Genomic DNA, 21,350 nt, shown 5'->3' with positions numbered 1-21,350 from the left:
ATTATGCGTTAACATTGAAAAAAGAGGCCCGCTCTTTCACTCAGCGGCGCGTGACAACTTTAGCGTGGTGAAACACCATTTTCGTTTTCTACAATAGGTACAATCTTCTAGATGAATTAGAGTTGCATGCTTATTATTCTTTCAAGCCATTTATAAAAACGAATAGAAACCGCTGATTTACTGGTTAAGATTCATTTACATCTCTGTAAACGACTCTTAACAAGCAAATCAACAGTTTTTATTCATTTTTATACATAGCTCAAAAGGTGGACTCAAGACGATTTTTTATAAATATCTTTAAACATATGGCCCTACTTAATAACATATTTGGGAATTGGGAACTTGTATACACTAATTACTCTTGCGCCTAGCACCAACTTTAAAAAAAACTCCAGAAAGGTATCGCTAACTACAGAAAGGTGTCATGTCCAACTAGGTCATGATGGACTTCGTTGAGTGGGCCACATTTTCGACGCGTGTTTCTTCAGCTGATCTTCTTCCTGATCTGAGCCAAGACTGCACATAAATTTCTGGATTAAATTTTTCCATCGTTAGTCCATAAGTTATGGAATACTACAGAAAGGTATCATGTCCAACCAGGACATGATACCTTTCTGTAGTTAGCGATACATATCAGCTCCCCACGATAGGTATTAAGTTACCGTAAATCCCAGATGCTTCACTGTTTCCATTCTAGTTTAAAATATTCCTCTGCTCCACTCTCTCAACCAGTATCCCTAGAGGAAAAATCACTCTCAATTTTGGCAGGAAATCCGATACGTATTCTCCGATATCTATTTCACTTCCAGCAGAGAGAAAGGACTGATTATAGCGGCTGCGTAGGGATTCACTGTCAAATCCGTTTAATTACTAATATATATTATAGATGGTGTTTTAAAATCATAACTTTAAGAAAAAAAACGCTGAATAAAAAATATAGAGCGTTGTTCTTAATACTGCCGAGCGAACAATTTCTGCACGTCATTTCCTCTATGGGGTTATTATATGGTTTTAAATCACTGGCCTGTGCAAAAACAATTTCTCTCGAATTTAGGAGGAATTTATTTCTGCTTCCCCTCTGGATCTAGAGCTGGTGTGTCATCTCACATTATCAATACTAATTCCATACCATCCCCCAAAATCCCGGTAGGACCCTCACTCCAGGTCCAGCCCGTGCGTCTGTACATTCACAAACGCGGCCCTGATTCCGTGGGGTAGCCAGGAATTTAGTTCGGGGGGGGGGTCCGAAATCAGGGAGGAAATAAAAAAAACAGGGTACTAAGTAGTGGGTGCAACTAATGCAACATATATTTCAATTTGCCGGCCTCGGGGTAAAGTTCTCGCCTGCCAAACAAAGGTCGCGAGTTCGAGTCCCGCCTGGATATGTTACCCCTATCCAGGGGGTGGTTGTTTGTGTGCATTAAATCGTAACATGTCATTAACTCCAATGTAAAAGGCCGTATAGAGCTTTTTTCGGTTGTACGGAAATAAAAAAAATACTTTTCATAATCCAAAAAACTTCATTTGTCACAGAAATCTTTTGTAATTTCATGATTTTTCAATATTTTGTTTTCTTTTTTGAAGCAAAGTAATTGCATTTTCGTATTTGGGGGGGGGGGGGGGAGTTCGAACCCCCCGGGCCTCCCTCCTAGGTACGCCACTACCCTGATTGAGTAAATTAATAAAACGTTTGGGTTGACACCCGTCTTGTGGCTTAAAAGTCAATGATTATTCCCCTCCGCCGGGGACCTCTTCAGGACTAATATGCCTTGGAGAGGTGGTGCACCTGTTTATATTATATATCGTCACGGGGAGGGGAAAAAGGAAGTTGGAGTGGAACATTCCGGTATTTACTTCCTTTATTTCGAGATATTACTGGGAGCCATGCATAGCTAAACGTCTGTCCTTGGTCCCTGTTGAAATTCGTGGGGTGTTTACGAATGTCCGAGGCTTTCCTACAGATGCTAGATTTGTAAAATTTGTCCTTTACCAGGATTAGAGGGTGTAGATTAGGTCCTGGCAGAGGGGAAAAAACAATGACTTCATTCAACGCCGTCCATTAATTACGTGAGGTTATTTTGGCAATTTTTGGACTCCCCCTAAGTGAGATATCGTGAGATTTGGCTAGACCCCCTCCCTTCAATCTCACGTGAGATTGTTCAAAATGCGTATTTTCAGGGTAAATAAGTTGATCTATGATTCGTTTCGTTGGGTTTATAAAAAAAGAATTTTTTAAATTATCTTTATCAAGATTCGTTAAGACTAGTGTAAAAGAATACTAAGATCGCATTCCTACACTGTTTCTTGCGAAAAAGAATTACGTGATACTTGCCGGGACCCCCCGTCTCCCCACGTGAGATTTGATGAGAATCGGCTTGAACCCACCCCCTCCCCCAAACGCCTCACGTAATTAATGGATGACCCCTTATAAGCAGCAAGACGATGGTTAACCAAAACGTTTTATTAACTGACAACGTATGGACCACCAAAGTTTTAACAATAACTTTCATCAAGCGCCTGATTAAATCAATTTAAAATTTGATCTTTTGCGATGAGCTGGAGCCATACCCAGAGAATTGTTAATGTCCATACAGGCATTAACGCTTTTCAACAATACACTTGATCAGGCGAAACCAGTTGAAAGCGTTAATCCATCCGGTTATATCTTTATTTAATTCATAAATCCGTGCATCATCATCGATTTCCCATAATTTTTAGCACACGTACGCTGTCAGTATTGCAAATTAATTTTAACGTCTTACCAGCTTCTGCAGCTCCATTTTCGCCGTTAATGAAAACCATTTTCGTTATTCCATAACTTATGGACTAACGATGGAAAAATTTAATCCAGATATTTATGTGCAGTCTTGGCTCAGATCAGGAAGAAGATCAGCTGAAGAAACAGCGTGTCGAAATTGTGGCCCACTCAACGAGGTCCATTACAAGTCCATCTGGAACCTTCTTAAGTGATTTTTGGTAAGTACCGCCTACATTTTTTTCCCACCTACAGCACTGTCCATAAGTCACCAGCTGGCACATCACTTTCCGATTCCGAGTAACGGAAAGTCATTTTCCGAGACCCTTCGTCATTTCGGCCACTCTCGGACAAGTTTCTGTGACGCAAAGTTTGGGCAAACCTTAGTGGATAGCTCATTCCGAAATTATGACGTCTTTCCGAGAACCAATCTCCTAGTGGCGCAGCGAGGGGGGTTTTGCGGGTTTAAACTCCCCCACCAGAGCTCAGAGAAATTTTTAAGTTTAATCCATTTTACTTAATTTGCTTGATATTACTAATAGAATAGTGTAAGGGTTAATTAAATACCCCTTAGAAAACCGCAAAACTCACCATTTTGAACCGTTTATCTTAAAATTCCGCAATTTATTAATCTCGCACCTACTGCTTATCCTGGTGGGTATTCCATACCCACACACACCCCGGTATAAGTTGCACCTAAATTAGTTGCACCTTAATTAGTTGCACCCCCCCCCCCCCAGCCTTAATTCGTAGCTTCGCCCCAGCAACCTCGAAAAATACGAGAGATTGCCTTACTGGTCTCGGATTAGTCTAGATGGCGGTCGAAGACTTGAGATAACACATGCAAATAAGGCGACATTCTTTCCCTCCTCCTCCTCCTCCCTTGTACAGTCCCTCGATGCGCAACCCTTGCTCAACTCGTCAACCCCTCCTCTCCCTTTCCCCCACCACCCTTTAGTATTCCCCCTGCCTCACCAACTGGACGACGTGACCATCAGTTGAGGGCTGGCTATCACAGTGCACGGGCGACGCTTCAGTCTGCCCTCCCCAACTCAACAGCGCGGTCCCCGCTAATCGTGGATAAGGCGAAACGGGTTCCGTGTCGAGTGAGGCGTTGGAGGTAAAACCGTAAGTAGACGCGTGGTGGTAGCCGGTATAATGGATTCCAATTTCCCAATTGAGCGTGGAAAAATATACATAAACTATCAGAGGGGGATAGAATCGGTGAGATGGCTAGAGTACTGGCTTCACACCATGGACGTAGTTTAGAGATTTATATTGGAGGACAGCAATCCTACCAGGGGATAAGGGGCTATGAAAAGTATGACAGTGAAACGGGGGTGTCCCCAGGGGCCTCGCCTGGAAAAATTGTTTAAATTAGCTTCCGAAAATAGTATTTTCAGTGCTATATAAGCAGGGATGCCGACTAACAAAAAATATTGGGGGGGGGGGGGCAAACCGGGGAACTTGCCCGGGTAATTTCATAAGTAGTGAGTTTTTAATTTTTTAAGCATTTTATAAGGCTCATATGATCAACATTAAAACCCTGATAACTCGAATCTCGATATCTGGACACTCCGGGGAAAATCAACAAGCCTGACACATTTTTTCCTCACACACATAACGAATATTCGAGGTGGCTCGGGCCCCCTCAGGCCCTATGGTGTCGGCGCTTCTGTACATAAGAATACACAACACATAGATGTTTTTAACTATTTAAACTTTTGATACATTTTTCATTTCACTTCAATTTACAGTTTGCATACTTTTTTCGGGGAAATTACCATCACGTTGGGGGAGCCAGGCTCCCCTCCAAAACTCCGCCCATGCTTCACACCCCGTGAGCCCGGGTACTCTCCGGTAGGGCCAGCCCTGGGCCACCTAAAAACGGGAAGTTATAGCGAACTACTACAAACTTATTCGCAAAAGAGGCAGAGACACCGTTCGGGGAGGATTTTCGAGGGGGAAATCAATTTCGGGGAGTATATTTGGAGGAGAAAGTGTGATAGTCTAGTAGGTAGAGCACTTAGCTGCCCATTAAGGGAACCTGGGTTCAAATCCCGACTGAAGCCTTCGCACATCCCCAAACAAAATCCTCGAATCCTCGCCCCAGGGAAAGGAACTGGCCCACCTACCCTGAATGTGAGAAATTCATACGCCTGTGGCTTGCTTCGAGGTGAGCTCTACCCTCACATGTACAAACTAACCTTCGGATTGAATCACTGAGTGAAAGAGTGAAATGTTTGGCGGGGTAAACCTAAGTTGTATCTCCTAAATATTTCGGAAAATTTTTAATCCCATAGCATTCCCTGCTTGCTAGGGCATTGTTCGAAATGATAGGGACACTTTTCTTTTTAATTCTCATATGTCAGTGGTAGTGATTAGGGGGGGGAGTGACGTCATAATTTCTGGATGTAAAGATGCAAACTTATAACAGCTGCAGTGAATTTATCTATGAGCATTGCAATATAATAAGAACTAGGGTTAGGAATACTAAGTAGCCTCATTTTTTCTCACTGCGAGCAATGAAGTTATTTTATAGTCTCTTACTAAAACATACATTCTAAAATAGCAATGAAGACCTCAGAATATCTATTTATGATTTTTCCCTGTTCCCTGAATCGACTCCCAATTTCCACAACTAATTGAAGCCTATGCAAAATAAAAAAAATTATTTCATTAAAAAATCACTATAAAAATAATTATTAACTTTACCCAGACAAGTCATTTACCAATTTATTATTCTAACAAAAAATTAATAAAATGCTCAAAATGTACAAGCATGTTACATTTTAACTGCTTCAAATCCGCTTCTTAACATTTTCTATCGGCGAAGGCCTCAATTGTTATTGAATTTCATTGTCACGTGGTGTCGTTTCCCATAGAGATGATGGAGCAAATGGCGCGAGGCTGTCCCTGTGAGTTTTAACCTTGGTTGACTGCCTCACTTGCTCGCTAAATTATGCTGGATCTTGGACCTTCAACATACCTGGGGGGAAGGATTATTTTTCCAAGGGCTTAGTTCAGGACGAATTTGTGTTATTGTTCCCTCGTTACAAGTGATGCACGGATAAACTTACGCTACTTTCTGAAACTTAACATCAGAAGACATTTTTAGTGGTGTTTTTTATTTTAGATGGTCAATTTGGCAGAATTTAGGGGTTTATTTAGGGAGAGCTTTAACCTATCCAATCTCTCGTACCGAGATCCCACATTGTGGGATGTTTTCTGCATTCAATCGGTCAGTCAGCATCTCCAATGATATATCTTTCAATTCGACTTCAGCTTCAATGATGCTATTCTTTACTTAAATTCAAAACCATTAGCGTACAGTACTCCCCAATGAAAGCCAATACTCCACCTTGGTTTGACAAGGTTCTAACTGACATTTTTGCAAAATTTGGTGTTTTCACTCAAGATAACTAAATTTATGTTTCTCTATGTGTTGCACCGGTTTTTATTCCTTTATGTAAAATAATAACAGATTTAGAACAGTGACAAAGTTCCAACTGCAAGGAGAAAAAAACTTATATTTGGTGTGACAAGGTTCCAACTGCATTTTACTTATTTTATTACTCATATAAACATGTAAAAAAATAAAATAAATAACATATTTTCTTAAAGTAAAAATTACTAGTGAATCACTAGTGTATGTGCCAAAAATCAAAAATAAATTGCTATTAATAATACAATTAGAGCAGTTTAAAACTATACAAGGTTTTTCTCAAAACCAGCTGATGGTCAGTTAGAACATTGTCAAACCAAGGTAGCGAATAGTCTGTATTTCTTCCTTGCCATCTCTTTACTTGAAATAATTATAAATATACCTGTATCTTAACGAGTAAGTTCTTTATCAACAACATTACCCATAATTACCAAGAGTAAATGAAACGAGTTGCTCATTTATGACGTATTCACGGGAGAGAATTAATAATCAAAACTAAGACTAGCTACGCCTATAAGTAGTATTTTTTTTCCTAATCAGACAATTTATTTGAGATCCTTTGGCACGATGTGATAGTTTTAGACAGAGTCCAAGGATTTCATTCACAGAAATTTTACTAAAGACAGTTAAGAAGTTCTGAATGAAATTGTCACAGTAGTATCGACTGCGGTATGCTCAAATTATTACAGCAACGACCTGTCGGTTATCACATCGTTTCGAATATATTCAGAATTTTTCCCTGACACGAGGAAAATACATTCATTTTCAAATCAACAGACCCCTCTGGGTGCTGCCTAAAGTAAGTGTAGGAGTTTTAAGAAAATGTTCCGAAGTAATTCGTGTACATAAATCTCTCTTCAGCCACCACGTCGCCGTCATTGGCTGATAATGATTGCGTGCGACCACTGGCGTAACTAGGAATATGCTTTCGAGGGGATGGGGGTTTGAGGGGTGACCCCACACGGGGGGTCCGGGAAATTTTTGAAAAATTGACATGCCTGGAAATAAATTTTGCATCATTTTGATACTTAAAATTTGGACTTAACTCGTAATTCCGCGGGAAATTATCACAACAGGGAAAGCATTAGTATGCTATGAAATTTTTCTGAGGCTTTTTAAGGGATCTATCCTCCACAGTACTCCCCCTTGTTACGCCACTGGTTCATCTACATGGTACTGGTTCATCTACATGGTACTGGTTCATCTACATGGTACATCTACATCTACATAATACCCGCAAGCCGCCGAAGAGGCGAGTGGCAGGGGGGTTAGTTAGTGTGTTAGGACAGTGTTAGGACACCAGCCATTTACACATTAAAAGGAAATGCTCCAAGGAAATTACGACTAGCATTTATTTAAGTCCTTTGTGGTTAGGGGAAAAAACGAATTCCCATACATATCCGTTCGACAAAACATCTTTCTTAATTTATCTTTCTATCGGACCCGGAAATATAGTGGGGCTCTAATATTATGTTCTCCGTGTCGCTCTTAAAGATGTCCATTCTCAATTGTTCAAACAATCTAAGCCTAGCGTGCAGCCTCCGGGTCTCCAGCGGTTCCCAACCTAATTCGCTCAACATCTGGGTAACGCCGTATGTACGGTACGCCCGTAGCAGTTTTTGATGAAACGCGCCGTCTTCCTTTGTATTTTATTCAGAACGCGGATTGTCTTTCTGCACCGGATCCCTCTACATCTACATCTACATAATACCCCGCAAGCCACCTAAAAAGCGTGTGGCAGGGGGTGTTAGGACACCAGCCGTTTACAGCTAAAAAAATTAATTGCTCTAACGAAGTTGAGACTAGCGTTTATTAAAATCCTTTCGTTCGGCAAAACATTTCTCTTATTTTATCGCTTCTATCGGACCTGGAAATATAGTGTGGCTCTAATATTATGTTCTCCGTGTCGCTCTTAAAGATGTCCATTCTCAATTGTTCAAGCAATCTAAGCTTAGCACGCAGTCTCCGAGTCTCCAGCGGCTCCCAGCCTAATTCGATTAACATCTGGGTAACACTGTCTGAACGCCCGTAGCAGTATTTTGACGAACCGTGCAGCCTTTCTTTGTATGGTTAGGACACTGATCAGAAGCAGCATATGGTTCAGGAAATTAAGATCAGGGTAAGGAGACCAAAGGGAAGAAACTGACCTACCAACTCTGAATGAGTCGCATTCACACGCCATTGGCATAGGTAAAGGTTACATTTACCCTAAAGCTCAATTTGCAAACCTTGGGCTAGGAGCTTTGATTACGAGTAAGCAATTTTTCTTGCATTCCATTCCCTTAAAAGTTATCTTATTCACCTATACCACTTCTTCATGCGTTGATATTCTTTACTAAAATTCCAACAAAAAAAGGATGAGTTCATGAATGCGTAGGTCCAGACAGTCCGTAAATTACAATACAAGATACAATTGGAATCTTAAAGTTCCTTTTCACTGTCCAGTGGAGTAACCAATGAATGCTATCAGTTAAATTCCCATTTTTAATATCGGACGACAAAGCTAACACCTTGATAAGTGAGCAGGCAAGTATCGAAAATTAATGGGTGCAATTCAGGATATGAATTCCACATAAAAATTAAACATTTTGGCTTAACGCGCGTTTAAGCCAGAGTTAGATCTCATCAACTAGCACAGCTTAAAAAAGTTTAGCCTAGGTTACATACGCTTTGCAGATAATTTTTCGTGCGATAAAGTAATTTTTTGTGCTAAGCTACAATATTATTGATAACACTAAATATTTTGACTCGAAAAATTTTCAAATATTTTCAAAGCTATCGATAATATTTGAAATTTATTTTCAGTCGTAAATCTATAATCTTTCACGTCAGTAGCGCTTCTTCCTACGTTGATATTCTTTACTAAAATGTTAGTTAAAATGGAAATTTAATGAATATGTAAGTCAATATGGCCTCTCTATGTACGACTTATGAGATTCCCGTAAATTCATTTTTGAAAAGCTTAAGTCACAGACGAAATATTGAACACTAATCCGCGACTGATATAAATACTAGCAATTTTCCCCGATTATAAAACATATTACGACCTAAGATTCAGCCTAACTATATCACCTTGAAAATGATACAGTAACATTGAAACCTAGGTCTTAATAAATTTAATAATCGTGGAAAATTGCAGGTACATATTTATTTCAGTATCGAAAACTTCCATTCCATCACGCTGAAATCATCGGATTTTATTAATCCTCCTAATTACTAAATCCACGAACATTCTCAGATTTTATGAATGCAGATTACTTTTAGATCCAATCACAGTTGATACTCAAAGCACTTATTTACGATGTTATTCGACTCCAATGAAATTTTACCAATTGAGTTGAGTTTTCTTGTAGTAGAACGGATTGAAACATATGTTATGAATATATACCGAAATCTATTTTTTTTATAAATTTGTCACCACAAAACCTGCTGTAGAATCTATTTGAGCACACCCTAGGTCCACATTCCTAACTCAGCTGTCCGATTTGTTTTTCATCAGTTGCCCATTGGCACTCTTGCGAAAGATCCTCATTACCCATGTCCTTCGTGCACAAATGAACGGCCGTCTTACTTATGAAGCAGCACACTTCTCAGAAGGCCAGGCGAGAATTGGATTCCTCCGCAATCGCAGGCTATCATTGTTGGCCAGCTGACATAGAAGTTACTCAACTTCCTTCGAATTTTCGAAAGCACAGGTCATTCAAAGCGGCTCCACGCGACGGATAACTCAATTTTGTGTGACTTAGATCAAAAAATGAATAAAAGCATCCTCCTTCCTTAATAGCAATCTCAAAATCTGTAACAACTCAAAATTTCAGCAATCAGAAAGCGCAATAATAATTCTTAATTTTTGATCTCATTAGGATTTTCTCAATTATTTTTAATTTAATAAAATTTACTTGGTGTTTAAAATTGGATAGCGGGGTTTTAACGCAGTTTATTATTTTTTACACTTAACTTACAGCTATGAATGGTACATCAAATGAAATAGTAACTCAAAACTTTTGTTTGTTGCCAACAATACGTAAGAGTACCCATGTTTCCGCCGCCATTCATTAGAAAAGGGCTAGTAGATGGCGATTGTTGAAAAGAAAGCTTTTTGTGTTTTGCAATTTGCGAAGATGGGATCTGCAGTTACTGTGCAATGTGCTTCTGTATCAAGTTCAGTTGTGATCCTCCAGGTGATAATGACATCAGTGCCTCCACCATTAGCTGACCTATTCGAATTAAGAAACAGGATTGAAGCAACTATTACAACAATTATTCGAGAGCCACTAATCAACGTTTGGGAAAAACTCGCATATCGTCGTGAAGTGTGCCATGTGACGAATGGTGTTCACATTGAACACTTGTAGGCTTTTACGTAAAACTTTTTGAGTTGCTCTTTAATTTTATGTATCATTTATAGCTTCAAGTTTATTGCAATAAATATTAGAAAGCGTTCAAACCCCGCCATTAATTTTGGAACACCCCGTATATTATCATTTAACTCCCATTAACGTAACGCTCAATGCCCCGCTTAATATGTGGAATAAAAATAATCAGTAAGTACCTTTTAAAAGCAATATACGCGCCAATAAAATACATTCATAATAAAGATAATGTAGTAACAAATTAAGGATCAATGTACTACAGAAAATAAATAAAAATCTTTTCAATAGCTCATTTAGTGCCTCAGCCTTCCGGCTAGGTTTCATTTCAGGATATGGTTCATCCCTCACAATGCTATAGATTTATGATTATCACATATTCAGGGAAAGGATACCATTTCTATTCCCTTGCAGTTCGAATATTTTTTTATTGGAATGGTCTTCAACGTGCTGCCGCCGTGTGGGCCACCTAGGTAAGAGGCTATGAGCGCCGATACGATGCAGGCTACTAGCAGGTAGCGCTAAGCATAAATAAGGATTACTAACACCTCATCAAACGAGGAAAACTTTCCGACCTTAGCCAGTTTTAATAGGTGATTATAACGACATGTTTCCCTGAGCTGTGTCTCATGCATGCATTGGTAATCTCAGACGATGTAAAACTCCTATATACTCGTATAGAATCTAGGTCCCTGTGACGTCACGTGGAGTGGCATCGCATGGGCGCCAATCTGGCCTTTTTCGAATGAAGTTAAAATAGACCATTAACATTCGCCTAAACTGGGATTTCTAAAACCAAATAATTTGTATATTATGAATACACTAATGGAGGGTAACAATTCGCAATAAATTCCCTTCGTTTTCCTTGGTGAAAGAAACTACCCTATTGCCACAGCGCAGTGGTCTTCGCATTTGTCCGTGAAATGCAAAGGTTCGTGGTTCAATTCCCGGTCACGGGGATTTTTTTCTCACGGCAATTCATGTAACCTTCTCCACTGTTGCGAATGCGGTACAATAGGGTCCTAAACACCAAAACGGAAACTGCCGACATACCATCTCGATGACTTTTTTTCTGTCCATTGTCTGCTGGCAGAAATTACGGAAGTAATTTCATTCAACCTCCAGTGGCGCAGATAATAAAACCAAGAGTGAGCATAGAAATATTTTTATGGCTAGTAGCGACGCATAGCGTTCGCTGAATTTCGGAATAGTCAACGAGTAAAATGATGGAGGAGTTTTTCAGTGCCCATTACATAGAGAGCTCCCGCTAGGGAATTTACTGAACCTTCACAACCCCTTCTTGTTTGCGAAAATATTGTCCTCAGAGCTATGTCTTTATGTCACTAGCAGAATGATCAGTCAAATCCTAGGTCATGGTACCACTTGAGATGGGAAATACATAGCTCGTGAGATTATGAATTCTTCTTGTCACCCCTCCTCACACAATTCTATCACTCGGCATGGTTGTACTTTGAGTGAAACCGATGTTAAATGCTTCCTTATGGTGCTGCACCAATAATAACCTTAATTTCAGTCAAATACGGAGGATATTGTTTCATTGATAAATCACAACGAAATACATACACGCTTGACCGAGTTATAATAATTAGATACTAAAGTATGGACTTATGGTGGGAATTACTATTTCGTTTTTTTGTGTCTTTCTTCGGTACAGATGACAAGACTGAGAATTCGGAGGCACTACGTAAAAATAATCTTATAAGTGTGAAGAGAGTGTAAGTTTTATGAATTGCAATGTTTTCCATCCCAGGAGAGATTTCGTAAAATATTCTCGGGATAACCTTCGCGTCAGTAACTGCATAACTTGCGACGTTTAGATGTCCGACTCCGCCATCGTCCTCAGTGCTGTGAGTATCGAGTGAGCGTTAAAGTATCCTGACCCGGTGGCGATCCCGAGAACATTTTATTAAGTCTATTCGCCGGGAATGCACTAAATCTTTCCAAGGGACATTGACATTCATCGCATAAACATTGATATTTCAACGTATTCAAACACAAATAAATCAATTATATCCACCTCAATCCATTTAGGTGGCATTCCACTCACGTACATACGTATAAGATTGCTAAATACTGACCGAAGAATTCAAGAAGGGTTGTGCGGAAGTAATTTAATGTACATCATCAAATCCTCAGAAGGTATACCATACATAAATTGTCAATAATTAGGCGCGAGAAAAAAATGAAATCACCTAGACCAAAATTCTGGTTATCCGGGCCAATAAATAGTTCTAGATATGATGTAAAATCCAAAGTGGGTTAATGAGTCCCCTAGGTCAGCGAAATATATCCTGTTGATGCGCCTTTTTTATGACAAACGTTATAATATGGTTCATACGATTGCCGCTATTCAACCCAATAATAAATCTAATTACAAGCTCGCATTTTTAACAATTTTTCCATGGATGTCGCAGTGTTATTCAGGATATTCCCGTGAACTAAGCAAAAATTACCATAATTTCTACTTGTAAATAAGTATCGGATGTGAAAATGACAAGTTTTGTGAGAATAAATGTCTTAGTACCTAAATGAAATATTTGGTTTGCTAACTTTGAGTGATTTGCCGATCATGGTGTCTTGAATAATGTCTCGCGATACTCCAGTGATAGATAAGTAAACCAAAGGGAATATCACTAGAATATCTTTTTTCACGCTTTTATGTATACGTGTTACGAGAAGTATTGAACAATAGGAAGGTTTGCGACGCATAAACTTTCTTATTCCGCCATACCGGTTTGTTTAATGAGTGAATGATCCATTGATTCATCTCGAGTGTACGTTCTATGAACATACATATTAATTAAAGTTCATGGTAATTTCCATTACATTTCCGAGAGTTATGAGATTTACTTTGTACATATATGTTACAATATTCTAGAGCATTCCATGAATTTGATAGACGTGAAAAATTTGTAATTTTAGATTCTGATTTCCGTTTTATTCCGATTAGTGCGAGTCGCGGAAAAGTATAAATTCTAGGTATTGGCAAAAGCTATCTTAACTATCCGTGGGGTCTTCGTCTCCCTTTTCACTGTTTTACCTTATTAATTGTACGCATATAATCGTCTGCTTAAGTTTCAAGACAATCGCCTTCAGTGCATTTACACGAATCAGACCAGTATGTCAACAACCTTGCGCACTGAATTTCGTTTGTTCCTTGTTCTAACATGTAACACGCTACCCGCGCACTCAACAGACGACGAAATTTCGTGAATGAATGCTTGATTGCGAGTACCGACTGCGTCGTCTGCGCAATAATTATTGCACGCAAGATTGAGAAATGAATGCAGTGCTATCCAGCGCAATAACGTGCCCAGAGTAAAACGGCCTTAAAACAAAATCAATGTAAATGCCAATAACATTTTTCAGTGTGATATTATAACTAATTTTTGTATCCTTTTTGTTTAGCTTCCTGAGACTAGATGAAATACGACCATTCTTTGGGATGAGATAATACCCACCCAAGCTGACTGTAACGTAGTGTAGCTAAGCAAGAGTTTGTTCTGACTATGAATAATAATATTCAAAATTATGGTTGAATACTGCGGAAGTTTATTCACTGGTAGACCGTAACGAATGCATACAGTCTTGACAGAGTTATTTCAACTAGATCTTGAAATAAATATTAACCAAATATTCTGATGGTGCTCCTCCCAACTATATTCATGTTCTTCTTCGGTACAGAACACTAGACGTAGCATTCTACTTCCTTGTAATTACAACTCCGCATATACAGAGTGATAAACTTATAGCGTCATCCATAATTTTACGAGCATTGGTGTATTTTCTACACAATCCGGATGATAAATGAGCTGGTAGGCAGCTTTTCAGTGATTATGTGGGTAGCTCGGTCGCGTTTATCGTTGAAAGCACTAAAAGTCGATATGACACAGTAAAAATTTGACGTTAATGAGTTCTATCTAAACAGTGATTTTACAGAGTATTAGGAAGCAAAGCTATACAAAAAACGGGTGAAAGAATACCCGATCAATTAATGCGCAAGTTTATCCTTTTGCTCTCACGGGAATTTCCTTATTCACTCCTAGTAAACTCAAGTCCAATTTTTGAAACCTTCGGTTATTTTTAAAATTTGTTTTGCAAATTTATTTCTTTAAATATGGTGATGCCATTTTCCCATTCCTTTAGAACATATTGCCTTTTAAATAACGAAACAAATTATAATTTAAAAATAGTAATTAATTTATTTTCATAGGAAATAATGGAACGCATATTTTTTTGGCCATGGCCGTTATACCAGCAACTTGAAAGTTTTAAAACGAAAACTGAAAGCCGGTATATCGGCACCATGGTTGTATAAGGGTTAATGTATCAAACTTTAAGTATCAACTTCTTTTCAACGTTTTCCAAGTTATGAAAGCACGCTTAATCAACTTCCACTTTTGTAGCCTATTTTTTAAGCTTACTCCCTTTTTCTGCACAATTTATTATTTCATCTATAAGTTTTCAGTACGTACACATCATAAATGGAAGGCTGCCTCATCCCGTGAATTTTCAACTTCACCTAACTGTGTAACTTGTTCTCTAAATCATACCAATACACTTCCACAGGGAAAATACTTAGGCCTTGAGAGAATTCGCTAAATACTGGAGCACCTGGTTGTAGTCCTCGTTTGTTTCAAGTCTAATGATGATTAGAATCTGTAATAATAACATTATTTATGCTTTTTATACGGATTATATTTGTTTCTTTCGTATTATATCCGAAAAAAATCATGCAAACTTCCTGGATTGGACAGAATGTCTTCATTAACATAAAGTTTGATCGTAGATACAACGATGTTTAATCAATAATCATTAACGTCGGAAGGTAATATGAATAAAAGTATGCTAAGTATCTTAATCCTATCTTCCTCAAGCAAACTAACAACCTGTGCTAATGAACCGCCAAATAATCATAATGTCTTTTCGGTATTGTTACGCAATGGATATTCTCGTATTTTCACTTGCTAAGTAAGTACCCTTGCTCAACAAAATAGTACAGCCTATAGATATATATATATGAACCTATTTTTAACAGTCAGCCCCACTTTCTCTAACTATACAGGTAACGGAAGCACTTCTCCTCAGAAGACAAAGCATATTAGGCTGTTGCTCACCTCGATAGCTCTGACAACGTAGCAGGAAGTAAAATGGGTCTAATCTAAATCCACGGAACGTGGCGATAAGACCAAGCGGACGGGTCAATTCACTCCCCTCACGTGGAAAAGTCACAAGTGGCGTGAGACCACTGGCTAACGAAGGGAGGGCTTCAGAGGAGGGTCCTTAACCTATAATTACAATGGGTTGTGCCCATGCATCAAGTAATTTAAGGGGCAGGTCATATCAAGCGCTTACTCCTTCGCTGGCTCTTAAAAGACACGAGGGTAAACAGAAATGAAGTTTAAACATGTTTAATGCTAATCGAACTTAGCCTGATGAGTATATCGATGACTAAGTTCTAACAACACCTACCTCAAAATTTGGCCGGTCTGAGTTAATGTTGCTAATTCTGTTAATAAACCAAAAAAATCAAGCAAAAAAACAAATCTTTGTTCGCAAATGTACGCTTCTTTTTCAGTTTTATCAATTTTTTGTTTTTAATTTCAATTAAAATTATATACAATTACAAAAATAAATCATTTTTTTGCTCTCCTGAAAAGTTGCTATTTTTGAGATTCGTGTTGTTAGAAGTTAGCCATCGATATTCATTCTCGCCCCCCATGGTTTCAGGCCAAAATGGTTGCTAAGCGATATTCCACTTTTATTTCGAGAAATGTGGCCTAAGTAGCTATAATGAGCAAGTAATAATGCGAAATTGGTTATAGAAAGAATCCGAAGACAAACATTTCCAATGTCGCAATAGCAATGTAATCAATTAATCCAGAGTGGTTACAGAAATTTCTGCCAAAAATACAACTAACGCCACCTATTGAAAAAATTGGAAATACTTTTACTATATGTCGTAATGCATTGTAGCAGTTGTATTCGATGCATTTCAGGTCTATCCTGTGACTATGGTCAAGGAATAGTTTCCCAACTCGAAGGCCAGGGCTAAACCTATCACGGCATCCAGGGCAGAGGTCATTGGTGCCACTTTCATTACCTAATTTGTACCCAAACTCCAAATTTTTGGAAGGTATGGTATAAATTAGTCAATAGGATATGCATTGTAGCAGTTGTATTCACTGAATTCCAGCCCTAACCTGAGACGAAGATCAAGGAATAGTTTCCCAGCTCGAACGCCAGGGCCTAACATGGCGTGGTATCTAGAACAGAGGTTATTGGTGTCATATCCATTGCTCAATTTTCACCCAAAGCCGAAATTTTTGGGAGATATGGTCTTAAGAGTAGCCTCTCCGGATTAACCATTCCAGAAATGTACCCAAGGGCGGATCCAGGATTTTTTCTGGGGGTGGCACCAGGATCTGACAGGCAAACTGTCATCTCATCTTTGGGATTGAAAACTACAAGCAACAATTATCTACGAAATATACTCTTAATTTTAATATAAAAGTTATTAATTAGAGATGGGTCGAATAGCAGATTTCTCGAATTCGAATATCGAATTCGAATATTAAATCATTGCTCGAATATTCGAATACCTCGAATTTCGAATACCTCGAATACTAAATGATGAATGCTGGAATGTTTGACTCGGTTGCCTATGCAGCAGGCAACTCAAGATTTTGGGGAGTAATTTTGATTTACTTTAAAGGATTCGAACAGGAATTTAGCTGATTAATGAATATTTTAATTTTATGGAAACAATTGGGCATATAATTAATTCAACTAACATCGCTTTACCCCCACTTCTGCTGCCAAGTGCTAGCTGACAATCTGAGGCATTTTGCAAAATACAAGCTCTTTTCCACCGGATTTTCTTCAATTATTTTCAGTCCATCTTTGGGAGTTCTCACGAGATAAGATGAATTGGAATTGCTATCAGGGAGAAACCAAATATTCTGTGAAAATATCCCTTTGTCTGGGACTGTAAAAATAAAGATTTATAGCACCACTCATTAATTGTAACTTGATATATGTTTTCGGAAAAAAATACGGCATCAACTTCCGAGAAGCTTTGCTGCTCATATCGAGTTTCGCCAGAATGCTAGGTCTCCGTCGTATTTTGACATTTATTTCTTTGCGTAAAATGCTTAAATAAACTCAGAAATACGTCGTGTTTGGTCTTATTCTTTTTGAAATTACGCGCACATTACTAATATTTCAATTCAATAAAGGTGTAACATCAATTGACGAAAGTTATCCTTAGACACCTTTTGCGCTAATAGATGACTCATGCAGCGGTTGACCTCCACAGAAATGGAGAACTTCGAAGCTGGTAGGAAAAAAAAGGTCAGTGGGGGAGGAAAGGGAGGGCCGGAAACACGTTTCTATTGTTCTCGTGTAACCCGGTATTTTTTCGAAGCTAAGGTCTTCGTAATATGATCCCTGCGCGAGCTGTGACCTTTTTTTATTTCGAAGAAGAGGAAAGCCTCAGAGGGGTGGGCTAGTGCAGAATGGAGAGGGATACCGGATCTTGGGAAATGCGCTAATGTAAGTATCCCACGGTACTCACACAGCAGTTGACCTCCAGAAATGGGTAACTTCGAAGCAGGTAGCCAGAAAAAGGTCAGTGGGTGAGAAAAAGGGGGAGGGCGTGAAACACGTTTTTATCGTTCTCGTAACTCGATATTTTTTTCGAAGCAGGGGTCTTCGTAATGCGATCCCTGCGCGAGCTGGGACCTTTTGTTAGATTTCGGAGAAAAGGAAAGCTTCAGAGTGGGTGAGGCGAGTGCTGAATGGAGGGGGATAGCGGATCGTGGGAAATGCCCTAAGGTTGCTATCCCACGGCACTGAGGTTCTCCTGGTGGGGGGAATCGGGGATTTTCGGATTTTTTCACCCGACCATTTTCGGTTCCCCTCGTCGAACTCTTTTCACCGCTAAAATCCACGAATTTGATGTAATTCGTCAACTTGCGTAAAACGGCGCTGCGAGCACTAAATGACTACAGTTCTCTACATTTTTCCGAGTCAACCACCAACGACGTGCGTGCGACAGTGTATGACGCGTAATTCAAAGTATTCGAGGTATTCGAGGCGGTACTTTTCGCATAACTATTCGAAACCTCGAATATCGAATACTTTCTAATATTCGAGGTATTCGAGTATTCGCGGATACTATTCGCACATCTCTATTATTAATATGTAAATATTTATAGTAGGGATGGTCGGATCGGATACCTCGGATCCAAATATCCGCGGATATTGCCCTTCATCGGATATATCGGATCCAAAGTCGCGGAAGACATCGGATCTGGATCCGAAATATTAAATAATAGCTTCGGTGAATGCAACGCCTCATAAGGGTGGAAAGAGTTCCGCTTCTATCTTCGAATGCGCCGTTGCATGTGATTCTTGTCCTACTCATGAACCGTTTTGTTTGAAAGCTCTCGCAGAGGTTACGAAGGTGAATTTCAGCCGTGGAGAATAAAAGAGGCAAAATACGACTGGCACATAGTGTGATTCTTCGCAAGAGATTGAACAATCATCGGGGGAATCTCAACGTCAGGAATTTGAAAATGCATTTGGATCCGAAGATATCCGATCCGAGAGATCCGGCTCCGAAAATCGATCCGAATCCGGATCCGAAAAAAATCTGGATCCGTCCATCCCTAATTTATAGCTTTATATTAAAATATAATTTTTTAAATATTTTTATTAATAATATTGTCTATTTTTAAGCACCTGGTTGGACTAGTTCCCCCCCCCTAAATCCGCCTATGAATGTAACCCTTCTACAACTGAGGCCACCAGAATTTTCTTTCTGGTAACGACATTGTATCAGAGCGACATTGTACCACGATTTCCATTAAAACCAAAGCGAATAAATGCGTACAATGTGATTTGATTGTCCAGATACAGATTTAATTTCCTACTTCAACGCTACAAATCGCAGCTGAGAGTAGTTAATTTAAATCCTAAATCGTCTGCACCATATCCCTGGGGAGCGTGGTAGACTAGCTGGTAAAGCGCTTGGATTCTGATCGAAGTGTCAAATCCCGGCCTCCGGACACTCCGAAAACGAACTCCTCGGAGTGCGACTTTAAGGAAAGAAACTGGCCCACAAAATATGAATGTGTGGATTAAACACGCCTATGTAGAAGTCCGGGGTGAGCTCTACCCTAACCTATCCAAACCAAACTTCGGGTTGAATCACTGAGTGAAGCGTTGAAATGAAAGTTAGTTGCACTTTCCCACAATAACTTTAATGCGCAAGCCGCGTTTCGGCTCACAGAGCCATCCAGGGGCGCAGCTAGGAACTAAGGCTGGGGGCTTAGGTGCAACTAATACCGGGGTGTGTGGGGGTATGGAATACCCACCATGATGAGCGGTAGGTGAGAGATTAATAACTTGCGGAATTTTAAGATAAATGGTTCAAAATTGTGAGATTTTAACCCCCAAACCCCCCCCCCCTCGCTGCGCCACTGGAGCCATCATGTGGTACAAATTATAAAATTAATGTAGAAAAAGCAACTAGGCACCTTTTGGAAATGAAGGAGTAAAACTTTGTCAAAGTCAAGTTTTACCTATTTATTTCCAATATGGAGAGGTATCACAAAGTCAAGCCTGTCTCGGTTATACGTACCTTTTATTTCAAAATTTCAAACTTCCCCTACATCACGTCTGAATCGGTTGAATTTGAGTGAGTATTTTCACTTACTAACTGTTCACATGTGCTCAAAACCTTAGAAACATATGTAAAGCCCAATAGGAGACCTAACTTCTAAACATGTGAATATAATGCATAATTCCATTTGTTTTTTGGAATAATAAATTAATATTACAATCGGTGAATCCTGCATGTGCCTCCTCTTACAATCCCTACAGCTCTTTCGCCGGACACGAGCGGGCAGCCGCACCCGGAGGGACCGCTCCGGCATAGCTGGTCCCTCACCAGACACGCACCCCCCGACTCCCGCCCCTTCTCCGCACCCCTGCGATGGACGGGAGCGCAGCAGCGCCGCCTCCGCCAGCGGTCGTCATCCCAGGAGAGCATGAGGATCGGCAGCAGGCCACCGGGGAGACGGCTGATCGACGCTGGCACTCCGGTGAGTGGTCCGCATGCATACGAGATGAGAGGCGGAGAGTGTCGACCCAATTGATGAGCACGGAATGGGGTCGACCCTCGGCCTCATTTGACATCTTAGCCGTCTTCTTCGGCGGGTTTAAGGGCCGTGGGAAATGGCACCTTTGGCCGCTGTGCTAAGCACGAAAACAACACTGGACTAAATAAAATATGATAAACACAGATATCATTCTGCCCAATTCATTCTATTTCACAGCTTTACTACACGTCGAGACCTCTAATGCAAAAGCGCTCAACGATGGCCCACCGAATCAAATCTGCTCATCTAGTAGCCCAACAATACGAATCCGCTCAGCTGACAGTGTCCGCAGCATAAACGCTCACCTCCAAGCTTGGAGAATAGGATGAGCGTTTATGCTCCGGACACTGCCAGCTGAGCGGATTCGTATTGTTGGGCTACTAGATGAGCGGATTTGATTCGGTGGGCGATTGTTGAGCGCTTTCGCAGTGGAGGTATCGACGAGTTTCGACTGGCTTGCAATCGTCATCAGTTACCTGATGATGACTACAAGCCAATGACTGATGGGAAAGTTACAATAAGTTTTAGAAGAACACTTCAGATATCTAAAAGGAAACACTTGGTGCACATTTAAGGTTATATAGCTGATAATT

General features: G+C 39.8%; 1 protein-coding gene across 2 annotated transcripts in view; it reads left to right on the top strand.

Moving 5' to 3' along the window:
* The first annotated feature begins 3,765 nt into the window (after positions 1 to 3,765).
* The window catches only part of LOC124167008 (synaptic vesicle glycoprotein 2B), a 68,566-nt gene continuing 50,981 nt past the window's right edge, over positions 3,766 to 21,350 (top strand). For both annotated transcript variants that reach the window (XM_046544766.1, XM_046544767.1), the window contains exons 1-2: positions 3,766 to 3,883; positions 20,480 to 20,700. In XM_046544766.1, coding sequence (XP_046400722.1) covers positions 20,592 to 20,700 — 109 coding nt within the window. In that variant the 5' untranslated portion in view covers positions 3,766 to 3,883; positions 20,480 to 20,591. The remainder of the gene's footprint in view (positions 3,884 to 20,479; positions 20,701 to 21,350) is intronic.

Source organism: Ischnura elegans, chromosome 10 (genome assembly GCF_921293095.1).
Source record: "Ischnura elegans chromosome 10, ioIscEleg1.1, whole genome shotgun sequence".
Classification (NCBI taxonomy): domain Eukaryota; kingdom Metazoa; phylum Arthropoda; class Insecta; order Odonata; family Coenagrionidae; genus Ischnura; species Ischnura elegans.
The sequence above is the reverse complement of the archived record's forward strand: the minus strand, read 5'-3'. Positions and strand labels throughout refer to the sequence as shown.